This window comes from Sinocyclocheilus anshuiensis, unplaced genomic scaffold (genome assembly GCF_001515605.1).
Source record: "Sinocyclocheilus anshuiensis isolate Anshui unplaced genomic scaffold, SAMN03320099.WGS_v1.1 scaffold205, whole genome shotgun sequence".
Classification (NCBI taxonomy): Eukaryota; Metazoa; Chordata; class Actinopteri; order Cypriniformes; family Cyprinidae; genus Sinocyclocheilus; species Sinocyclocheilus anshuiensis.
The window spans coordinates 1,450,755-1,462,913 of NW_015536497.1; the positions used below are offsets into that span (position 1 = coordinate 1,450,755).

At 39.8% G+C, this 12,159-nt stretch overlaps 2 protein-coding genes across 2 annotated transcripts in view; one reads left to right on the forward strand and one right to left on the reverse strand.

Moving 5' to 3' along the window:
* The window catches only part of LOC107688578 (coxsackievirus and adenovirus receptor homolog), a 6,702-nt gene extending 3,376 nt beyond the window's left edge, over positions 1–3,326 (reverse strand). The window contains exons 1-3 of the mRNA XM_016486286.1: positions 3,306–3,326; positions 2,134–2,253; positions 1,907–2,001 (exon numbers count right to left, since the gene is read on the reverse strand). Of these exons, the coding sequence (XP_016341772.1) occupies positions 1,907–2,001; positions 2,134–2,253; positions 3,306–3,325 (235 nt within the window). The 5' untranslated portion in view covers position 3,326. The remainder of the gene's footprint in view (positions 1–1,906; positions 2,002–2,133; positions 2,254–3,305) is intronic.
* A 1,327-nt stretch (positions 3,327–4,653) lies between these two features.
* The window catches only part of LOC107688586 (amine oxidase [flavin-containing] A-like), a 46,780-nt gene continuing 39,274 nt past the window's right edge, over positions 4,654–12,159 (forward strand). Inside the window, exons 1-3 of the mRNA XM_016486299.1 lie at positions 4,654–5,026; positions 5,123–5,210; positions 9,992–10,172. Coding sequence (XP_016341785.1) covers positions 4,909–5,026; positions 5,123–5,210; positions 9,992–10,172 — 387 coding nt within the window. The 5' untranslated portion in view covers positions 4,654–4,908. The remainder of the gene's footprint in view (positions 5,027–5,122; positions 5,211–9,991; positions 10,173–12,159) is intronic.

The window sequence follows — 12,159 nt, forward strand, 5'->3', positions numbered from 1 at the left end:
GTTTAAATAGCAAATGCATTTGCGCCCATTTGTGCGCCCATGGGCGTGCTGGTCTAAAAAAGAGGTGTGTTCATGGTGCGTTGTTGGCGCGTTGATATTTTGAGGAACTGAAACTAGACTGCGCCATAGACCAACTCAAACCTGGTCTAAAGTCTGGCGCTTTTAAGGACGGTCGGCGCACCCGGGCGCATGGTCTAAACTGGTTGTCGCTATTCTCTTAATGAGTAATGGGTGTTTTTTGGGCGTAACGTGCAATAAAAAAACCAGAGTCTCATCTCCCATCCCCTTTAAAAGCCAGTTGCGCTTGCGCCATGGCGGATTCGCTATTTACATGGTGGAATTTACAAGCGGAAAAACTGAGCGCTTCTCTAGTGAGGGAACAGATCTTTTAAAGGGGATGGGAGATGAGACTCTGATTGGTTTATTGCATCGTTAAAATAGGGCCCAAAGTCATTCATATTACATAAAAACTCATAGGCCCCTATTTTAACGATCTAAGCGCATGGTCTAAAGCGCACGGCGCAGGTGCACTCAGGTTGCGCCATGGCGGGTTCGCTATTTACATGGCGGAATGTAATTTTTCATTTTTTTAAATGTTTGTGTGCTGCTGCGCGTCCCTGTGTGTGTAATAAGCAAAGTGTATGCGCGTTGTGCACCCGCCTATAGGCGCATATGGTCTATGGCGCAGTCTATTTTCAGTTCCTCAAATTAGCAACGCGCCAGTAATGCGCCTGAACACACCACTTTTTTTTTAGACCAGCACGCCCATGGGCGCACAAATGGGCGCAAATGCATTTGCTATTTAAACAACGCGGCGCAGGACGGGAAAATGAGAACTGTGTTGGGCTGAAACTAGCAAAAACACTTGCGCTGCGCCTTGCGCCGCATTGCGCTGGGTGTATGATATTATTATTATGATAGATTAAATGTGACTTTTTCGGTCATAACTTTGACTTATGTCATAATTATGATTTTTCAATTTCATTATTACTTAGTATCTTATAATGTTGACTTTTTCTTATGAAAAAATTATTTATTTTTTCTTATGTGAAGGAAATTGACTTTCATATATTACAGTCAAATCTACAATATGAATTTTGTTGCTATATATTGACTACGACATAACCTCACATCCTTGTGGTAGTTGTAGTTCTTGTGGTAGGTGTAGTTAATAGCAACTTAGCACACAATGGTTCCAAAATCCACATTTTAGATATGACTCTGTGCATTTTATATTGTAGAACATAAAAGTAACTTTAAACACAGACTTTATTTTTACACATAAATTGAAAACTGCTATTCTAAAAAAAGATTTCAGAGGAAATCCATGGCTTGAAAATGCCAGCTGTCTCTTTTTATGAATTACTGACAACAAACATCTTCAAACTGTAACTGTAAATACATAATGTTGGTCAACAAACTATAAGACAAAAATACACTTTTCTTTTAAATGTGATATAGTGAAGCTTCAAGTCAGAAATAAGTTATACGCATAACTAGTCTTCGATTTATTCTGCTCTTTCTAGGTCATTCTTTCGGTGTCATTCCAAGTCTGAGGATGATCATTTTCAATTAGCCTGTAATTTCAAAATCCCTCATACTCCTGGTTTCATGCTGATCGTCTGTCCTGGTGCTCACTCATGAATGATTCATATGAGCTCATATAATGAAACTCTCCAAATGACTAATATCTGGATTTGGTCCAGATGATTGTGAATAAATCCCATCATACTTGGATTGGATGAAGGGAAACTTTCAGGCCTGATTGAGGAACTTTAGCTGTGTTGTGAGCAGAATGTCAAATTAACCTGATAGAATGTGCTGGAATTCAAGTTTCAGAGTACATCCTTTTTTTTTTACATTTATTATTATTATTATTTTTTTTTTTTTTTGCGAAGAAACTTACCTGCTTTGAGAAAAAGCATGGCGAGCGCAGTCAATATCATAAATGAGGACGACGGGGACAAACTTGTAAGTCTCACGCAAGGCCGTTTCATACATCTGTGAAAGATTGAAGTAAAAAGACAGCGAAAGCTAGAGAAAAGGAGCACGACTGAAAGTGACTGTGAGGGAGATAATGGGTATGTCTTGCTGGGTACCACATTTTGAACTTTCAATTTTAACACACAGTACCTTGTGTTGCAGCAGTGTTTTTGTACAGTCATGTTTGGACAACTTTCTTTGTGCCATTTTCTCCCATTCAGCTGATTGAAGTTTTTAAGACACACGCTTGAGCCTAGAAATGAAAATAGACTGCAAAAAGGACACATATTTTACACCAATAATTAATGATCAGTTCTGTCTTTGTTGGATCTCAGTTTGTTATTTTATTATATTTTAAGCATCAAAAAATGTTTTAGTGTCACTTTACTAGTGAATTTCCTCAAAATTACTGTGAAGTATGGTCTGTCACAAAATGATGCTACCCATCTAACAGGGAACATTTTCAGAACTTTCTGACAAGTTTCTCTCAAAGTTATGAACAAACATTCTTCCAGTAATGTTTGTTAGAATATCCATTTAAAGTTATCTGGTCTTTTATAATGTTCTTCAAATGTTAGCACAACAATGTTATGTATACATTGCAAAAGGAATGTACATTTTAGTTGGGCTTTTGTCTAATATCTTTTAAATGTTACTAGTTTCAGAATGATTAGAATGACCATTCAATAACGTTCCCATAATGTTGGCAAAATGATAAAACAGAATGTTCCTTTAACATTTGTTTAACCAAGTAAAGTATTTTTAAAACATTTAACCCTTGTGCTGTGCAAAAATTATTTACCTAATTTGGTGTCCCCAGTCAAAAATTATCAGCCTTTTAAAAACGGCTTGTAAATCTCTCATTATGCTATATGTCACTAAATCTTGGATTATTTATCTTTATTTATTTTAATTAGCATAGGTTTTGTATTTCTTACTGAAACTGATTGGTCGTAGGCCTCATTTATCTGAGCTGGGAAAAAATCCCAAAAAAGTTATTGATAAGTTGTTGAAATCCCCAAAATTATAGAAGGTTTTAGTCTAATGTGATAACATTAACTAGCATTTTTGGGGAAAATAAAATCCTCTCCGGGTCAAAATGACTGGAACACAGCAAAAAAAAAAAAAAAAAAGAAGAAGACATTTTAAAAATTTAGAAAACATAAAAAATAATGTTTTCATAACTTAATGAATATGCAAAATGTTCCAGCTTGTTATAAAGCACTCCAATGGTAGTATACATGTATCTTACATATAAACAACAAAAATAGGACACAAAACCTGGAAAATATTATACCATATAACAAGTCGAAAATACACACCTGTTGTGACCTGAAGACATTTTTCACAATCACAAAGCGAAAAGTTTCTTATCTACTTCGCTGTGGTGAGAGAAAAGAACACATCTTTGTTGCTTTTCTTTTTGTAACACACTCCATTCTTCCTCCAACACTATTTTGAGAGTCTGTAACCTCATTGTTCAGCCAAATCTATCCCGTACCATACATTACACAACACAAGAAGAAACATTTTGACTGCTCTTATGTTGATCGACTGTAACAACAGGTTCCACTATGCAAACGTTTATCTGAGCTAGAAAATAGGCCATAAAAACACTTATATATCTGCAATAATACATAGAGACTTACACATTGAGGGCTAGTTCATCTCTGATTTAGTCTTCATGCACTTCACCTTCTGAATGGCTCCACTGTGAGACAACAAGTCACCTCTGGTATCAAGTGAAGGTGGTGCCATGGTGATGTGGTCCACAGAGTCTGGTCTCAGGTGACAACTGGTTACTCCACTCAGAAAAAAACAAAGAACAGAATAATAAATTATTGGAAAATTTGAGTACATCAACATGCAGGGCAACTATTTAATGCAATTTTTATTGACAATGAATGCAATTATGTTTATTGACAAGTTTTTTCTTTTTCTTTCTATGCACAGTGCTTTTTCACCAAGCTAACATGCAGTGAAAGTCCATCTAAAGGTGGTTCCTTCCTTTACAAAGAACAGTCAGGCTCCCTCATGCTGACATAAATAGGCCACTGCAACCTTATGCCCATTCTTTTTGAGAATCTAACGAGAATTATTAACATAAATTAAACTGAGAATGAAACATCATGAAAAATGCATACATTTAGGACATTTAGCAGTTGCTTCGGCAACTTTGGCTTCACACGTGAGACTCGGATGGTCAACAGATGGCAATTATGCAATTCAGAAATGCTGTTGGGAAAAGAAATATGTTTCCTAAAAAATATAAATAAACAAAATAACACTGTTTGGGTCAAAGGATGGTAGGCTGTTCATTTAGTTAAACAATGCATGTGGTAAATATCAGCCATTTTGAGCTACATATAGGCTATTTTAAATATAAATGTATGCAATTTATTCAGAACAAAGTTAGCAAAAATTGTTGTACCCCTATAGGTCAAATTTTTCACCTTTTTTTTTTTTTTTTGGTTCATTACAGTTTCTGTTGCCCAAAACAATTATTTTACATTTTTGCATGTTGTGTGTGTGATAAATGCATTTTTGCTGTTATAAAATCTTTTGTTTTTCATAGTTGCCTTATTATATACATTGTTTTATTTTCTGTTTAAATACACATTTTTGTTTAAATTGTTTGGGGGGTTTACATAATAGGCTACTTAACACTTTTTGAGACAATGACCAGTTTGAACATAAGTGGGAGGTCTGAGTAAGTAGGCCTAGCCTATCTTCCGGTGTCCCACCACAATCAACGATCCGCTTTATCGGGGCGAAGTGCCAAGTTCATATGGCAGCAACAAGTGTGCATAATAAAGACGAACTTTCAACTTTCTTGGCTTTGCAGTTTCTCTGCAGGACAGTCGAGGTGTTCTATTCGCCCGTGCAACAGATTTCATTGTGCTATTTGCTCAAACCGCTACAAGAATGAGTGAGGATCAGTTTGACGTAGTTGTAGTCGGCGCGGGACTGTCCGGACTCAGCGCGGCTCGCAGGCTGCAAAAGAGAAACCCGCAACTCAGCGTCTTGGTTCTGGAGGCCAGAGGTGCTTAGATATTCTTCTTAATAAACTATACAAGTCTGCTTGCACAGCTATACAAACACAAACATGTTTTTCTTAACTGTTACTTGTTGCACACAGACCGTGTCGGAGGACGAACTGTTAGTAAAAACCTGCCAGCTGCGAATGGCGTTGACCAGTGGGACATGGGGGGACAGTGGGTGTCCAGGTAAGCTTTTCATTATTAAATAACTGTTGTTATTATAATTGCATATTTCAGGGTTTTTAATGTCACTTTATGCAGAGGTAACACAAGCTTTCAGGCTCTGTTTCATGCTCTCACATCACAATACGATTCTTTACGTCAAATAACAAAAATAAATCACTACAAATCTGCTCATGCATGTTCTCTACGTTTTGGTTTGGGTTTCCTTCTGGTGCTCCGGTTTCCCCCAAGTCCAAAGACATGATACGTTAATTGGAGACACTCAGTGCTTGACGTGGAAAAAAATAAGTATGTATATAATGCAGAAAGAAAGAAAGAAAATAGTTTAGAGCATTTTGAATATAAATAAGCACCAGTTAAGCTGCGATACATAAACAGGACTACAGGGAGACGTCAAAAGACCACTAAACCTGCTGCCTTAACCTGACTGTACATGCTACTATACGGATCCGTTCAGAATAACTAAACCACTGACCAGCGCATAATCTAAAACACCTTCAGCCGGCATTCATTATAAAACACTCATGCTTTTAAGCCAAATACATGCTGAAAAGAATAATTTACTGCCATCTGGACGCAAGTCACTATTCTCTCGATGAACTCGTCCGTGTTTTCTCTGCATTAGCGCTGTTTTGAACTTATTACTTATTACTAATGCATTCCCTTACTGGATCCTTGAACTTTCCAGAAGTTTACCGGTTTCAAATGACCTCCTGGGTAGTGTGCTTTATAGTGTCATTTCTAATCACCCAGACACTGACGCTTTGACTCAGTACCAGTGTTGTGCCCAATTCTTACTCCCTGCCAGATTATTACCCCCTAGTATTGTTAGGTTTAGGATTAGGTGTGGGGCAGAGGTTAGGATTAGGGGTGGGGTTAGGATTAGGCAATCAGGTAGCAGCTTCAACGAGGGGGGTAATAATTTGGCATTGGGGTCGAAATTGGGTATAACACCGGCAACATGTCAGAAGTGCTGGTACTGCGTACCGGCCCACTTCAAGCACTGGAGACACTAAATTGTTCGTAGTGTGTGTGTGTGTGTTATCTCTGCAACGCTAGATTCACATGGGTTGTCTGCGTCAATGCTTGACATAGGGCGTGCCTGAAGCTTGGCGCTGACGCAATCATCATATTGACAACAGCCAATTACACAGACCGCAATTGGCTAGCACCTGAGCTAGGGTATTTGCATAAGGCAATCTGATTGGCTGATGCCTTCGTTGGCGCTTGAAATGTTAGGAAATTTGAAACTTCTGCCGCAAGCAACATCAGTGACACGACGCCGACTAACCCACAGTTCAGTTCGGCAACGCATGATGTCACACATTCAAAGTAAATGAGAAGCGTTTACGCCGACGCCCTGTGTGAATGTACCGTGATAGACTGGACATCTGTCCAGAGTGTTCCCTTTCGAGTCGGTCTCTCGACACTGCGTCATCGAAGATGTCGCTTTAGGGGTTATCCCCTCCTTCCTCAAATCTATTGAAGCCTTATGAAATCTCGCAGGCGAAAATTCGCCCACCAATGACATTCAAGAACGTGAAATAGAGGCGGGCACCCCCGCCATAGCCCTCATATGATGATGCACTGGCTAAAACGCTGTTTTCAACACTATGTCTCTCTACACTCACTCTACGCGACTGTTATCTAGGCCCGCCTCAGCCCTTTGCAAAGGGCCTGAGCCAGCAATGAATCCAGAGAATGATCGTGGCCAAAACACCGTTTTTTGTAATCAAAAACAAGTTGCCTTTGAGCAATGACTGTTCCAGCTGACTGTGACAGCTGTAAGACAGAATACAGAAATATCTTCTGTATTGGAACTCTTTTCTCTGGTAAGATAAAGTTCCAAATAAAAGCATGAATTTCTTCTGTCCATGTCGGATTGTACGGAGGTGTGACATGCTCTTCCGGGGACTCCCAAGAGTGCATTATCAGAACGCTCCCCCGAACTACTCATGCAGAAACAGATCCTCTCGCAGGCTGGCCGGAGGGCTGTTATTTCAGTGCATTTGGAGAATGCCTGCCTCTATGTTCAGAGCATCACGAGTGTTTCTGATGTTGCTCCGTAGATTCGACTGCCCGATAGAGATTCGTCTCCACTCCACGAGGAGTCTGGCGTCATCTTGATTTGAACTAAGGCATGTCCATTCAGGATATTTGTTTTGCGGCGGGTTGGTCCTCGCAAAACGCTTTTGTTAGGTTTTATAACCTGAAAATTCCCCTTTTTTGCACTGCATGCTCTGTTTGTGCAGGGGAAGATGGCTGAGCAGCCACTGGATGACTGAGAGATTTCTTGGCCATGTCCCTCTCTGGCGTGTGTTTCAGCTAGGTCGTATAGGCCGATGTGCAGTGTGCAACTGGGCTCTGTTGTGATGCGAGCTCGCGTTTCACAGGGGCACTCACAGTTTGTAACTTATATTTCTGTTCATTTCAAGCTGAGAAGTTTCTGCCTTTAAGAGATCTCAGGAAGCACTCAGGCTGATGGCTGCGGCTTTGGCAGAGTCCTTTGCTGTGCTCTCACACATAAGGCGAGACTGTCAGGTCTCTTATGTCTGTTCTCACATCCCCCGCTCGTTGCGGGAGACAGGAACTATAATGGCCTTTGTGTCCGGATCGTTCCGCTGTGCAGTGCATTAAGTCATAATATATCTATTGAAATGTGCATTCAAGTGAGCGCATTAAGACAGACCATCATACAGGTTTGGCCAGGGGACTGGATTATATCAGTGGGCCTGAAATATATCTACTTCATGGTCATATAGCCCGTTAGTCGCCTTGACTTTTTACAAGAGTACTTGGACAGCGACTGTATGCCCTCTTTGTTTTAAGTATACCACTATAATGGCATGACACCATCATAGTCACCCGGCAAAATGTCTTGTCAATACGAATTTTGAGAAGGCTGATCACCTCTCTCCCTTCTACAAAACTCGTGCTGGGCACTCTGGTCAGTTCTGTGATTTGAATGTTTCCTCACTCGCATTGTGGGTTTGCCTTTTTAAGAGGATTATGTTTACAAATTGAACTGAGATTGTGGGTGGTGTCAAATAGGTCATGTGGACTATTACGGCAGTTGTTGATGCCCCTGCGAAGTGGTGTTCAACTAGGTCATTTAGTGTAAAAGCACAAACATGAATCCATCATCGTTTTGTTGGTTTCTCCCACACAGGTAGTAACCTTTGCGGAAAAACCTGTCAGGTGGGCTATGAGGCACCTATGCATGTTGCTATAGCCTATACGTGTTATTATAGCCTGAATGTTCTGTGCAATGCATGCATTGTCCGTGCAGGAATCAAACTAGCTGAAATCAAGGTTCAGCATTCGTCTTAAACTGTTGCAGCCCCACCCAGTTGGCAGCGTTCGACTAAGTCGTGTAAATACTGACTGGGGATTAGCACCAGTGCTACTGCTGCCTTCGTGTTCATCTGCATGGTGTTAACCCTGTGTGCATTATGTTCATGACAGCACCGGCATCACCATTGCACCGGACATCAGGTGCCGGCACGACTGCCACCATTAACCACTGGTTGTAACATTATGCAATAGTGTCTGTGTTACTGCCACATTCATTATTTGGCCACCAGCACACTGTGATTTTGTCAGCTGCGCTCTGCTACAGTCCAAAGAGGCAATGGCGTTCAGCGCCACCTTATAGTTCGGGGGAGCCTGCCTCTATTTTGCGTGCTTGAACGTCATTGGTGGGCGAATTCTCACCCACAAAATTTCCTAAGGCTTCAGTAGATTCAAGGAAGGAGGGGACAACCCCCAAAACGACATCTTTGATGACGCAGTGTCTCGTTCCCTCCTCTCCTCTCAGGGAACCGAGGTTACGTTAGGTAACCGGAGACATTTCCTTGTCCACGGTCCAAAACGTTAAGACAGGCTCCAGCATTCCAGCATAAGACAAGCGGTTTGAAATATGGATGGACGGGGGCACGGTGCTCAACTGGGCTAAACACCAAAATAGTTGTGTGACCCCAAACCAGAGTCAGAAATTATAACCTGGTGAAAGCCAAATGAGGGTAAATTGTGTGCGTTATTTCAGAGCCTTGAGAAATACTTTCCGCAGCACATAACTTCTACATTTTATTATTATGTTCTAGATTCTTCAAATTATATGAATTGAAGTAATACTTAGCCTATATTTCCATTCCAAAGAAGTGTGTCATAAAAGAAAGCAAGTGAGTCATTGTTAAAATTCATAAACGCACATGCTTTCTTGTTAAACAGGCAACACACAACGAAGATAATAACGGGGGGGGGAAATTTGACAAAAAAATGCATTTTCATTAAATATTTGATTTTGGACAATCAGAATTTAGAGAAAATATATTTTAAGAAGGTTATTAAGCATCTGAACTACAAACCTGCCATTAAGCAGGTAAAACAAACAATTATAAATTCAAAATGTAATAGGAGATTACTGATAGTGTTTGTGACAACTAGCCCACACTTGCTTGTTTTTGAGATGTGATAATTGGAAAATCCCAAAAGCTTGTTTAAGTCTACAAGCAGTAAAAATGTGTTTTCAAGCGAGATGTTTACTGCTGTAATCCACTACCTGAACTATTAGAAAAATACCCAGAGCTACTCTCAGAGTCCACCGAGATCAATAAACGGCCGTTGCCTGGGGCTGTGAAAGCCTTCACTTTAGATGAGGGCAAGCAGGGTTTTCATCAGCTTACACAAAGTCGATTTATGGCAGACGTCTGGCTGCCTTTAGATGTCCGAATGTGTGCAGAAACACGGTTACTGGTAATTTACTTGATTTTCATGTCCTGTAGCTCGCAGACCCATGTCATGGAGCTTATTCGAGATCTTGGTCTGGAGGTCTTTCCACAATACACCGAGGGCAAGAAGGTGCATCACATGGGTGGTCCGCATGCCAAAATCAAAACGTACACTTCTAGCATGCCGTCATACTCTCCGCTGGCCCTGCTGGACTTCACCCAGGTTCTGTGGCGGGTATGAGAAACAGTACCATCTCATCTGACAAAGTTCCGGTCCACAATAAAATAATATATATATTTTTTTATTGAGTACTAGAATGTGACTAATAGCCATCATTTAATATCTTAATGGATGAGGACGTCAGGCTCCATATATGAATATTTACCTTGTACGTTCAGCCACAATAGATCTTGTAGATTGCTCAGACCTTTACAGATGTATGAAAGCTTTTTAGCTGCTATTACTAAGAGTGGCGAATGGATTAATGTTTTTTTTTCCAATCTATTGAGGTCATCTTTGACATCATTCTAGCTTCAAACTCAACCATAAGGTGAGAAATGTGTTGTTAGTGTACTAGAATCTTTAATCAAGCAGATTATGTGTAGGGATTAGGGGTGGAACGGTTTGCGGAAAAAAATAGAACGTATGGTTCTCCACACACGGTTCGGCACGCGCTAGCACCACGGTTCAACTTAAATCTGACAACGCATCATCTGTCATATGGTTTGCTATAAATAACACGTAAAACAAACAGGGTTCGGCTAACATATATTTCTGTTGATGGATGCTCATTCTGGCTTCCCAATACATTACAACAACAGCGATGAAAAAACAAAAACAAAAAAAAACAAAAAACCTGGACAAACCATTCACTCTTGTTCAATGCGAATGCGGTATGCTGGAATATGAGCCGTCATTTATTCCGTCATCACCAGGGTGCTGATAGCGGTGAAACCTGAACAGCACACGTTGATATCTGTGTTTAAGCTAAACTCATTTAAACCTTGCCAGTTTAAACATTTAAGAGCCAGTCTCAGCCAGAGGACGCAAGCTCGCGCGTGCAGTGAGAAGATTTGTGCGTGTGTTCATCCAAAGCGCGCAAACCCGCGCCTCAGAATGCGTGCAAATATTAATCACTCTCTGAAGTATTGTGTTTAAATGGACAAATTCACATAAAAATTATGTCAAAGTGCCCGTTTTGGTAAGTATCCTATAGCAGACATAGCCGGCTGAACGTACTGTATCAGTGCATTCTCTTAAAGCGACAGCACTTTCTTAATATTAATCAAACAGCAACAACAAAGAAATCACTCACTGCTCCTGATTGAATAGCTTTTGTAACTTTAAGGTTACAAGGTTTAAGATTAATCTTTAATTTATACAGTCAAATATGCAATGCTGTTTTACATTTCATTACTTTATTCAATTTCTGTACCTAAAAACTAATGTTAGACCTACTTAAAAAAAACTGAAAATCACTGTTTATTTTATTTGTATCTTTACTCTATTGTATTTATTTGTGCTGTTGCTTGTAGTTAGATAGATTATTCTTATTTTCTTTATTTTTATTTGACAGTATAGTTTTTGCCTAAACATAGCACATACCGAACCATACCGAAACCGTGACTCTAAAACCGTGATACAAACCGAACCGTGAGTAAGTTGAACCGTTCCACCCCTAGTAGGGATGCACCAAAATTTCAGCCGCCAAAAATGATTGGACGAAAATATGAGCTGAAAATATATGCCGCACCACACCACCCAGCAATGTTCAGCACGCAGGTTTCACTTTCCCTCTAGCCGTCGTTCACTTCACTCAATATTCCGTTCTATGAATGTGTGTTCCGCTCATGCTCACCAGAAAAGCAAAGTCCACTCAAATAATGTGCGGACAGGAAATTTCTATGTAGTGTGCTTGTTCCTGTTTACAGTAGCGATAAATGTGCTGTAACATGGCAATGCTGGTAAAATGGCGCTACCGTCTCATTCACTAATCTGCTCCATGCTATGCTCTGCTCATTACTATAATGACTATACATTATTTGGACAATTAATCCCAAAAAAATAAATTGAAAAAAAAAAAAGTTACATCTGATTAGGTTGCATAGAACTGAATAAAAAAATAATATACTGATATTTAATATTATTATATTTTCTGTCCAATTTTATTGTGTTACTTTCAATAAAAGTGTGGTAATTTTATTGGCTTTTGTTTTTTTTT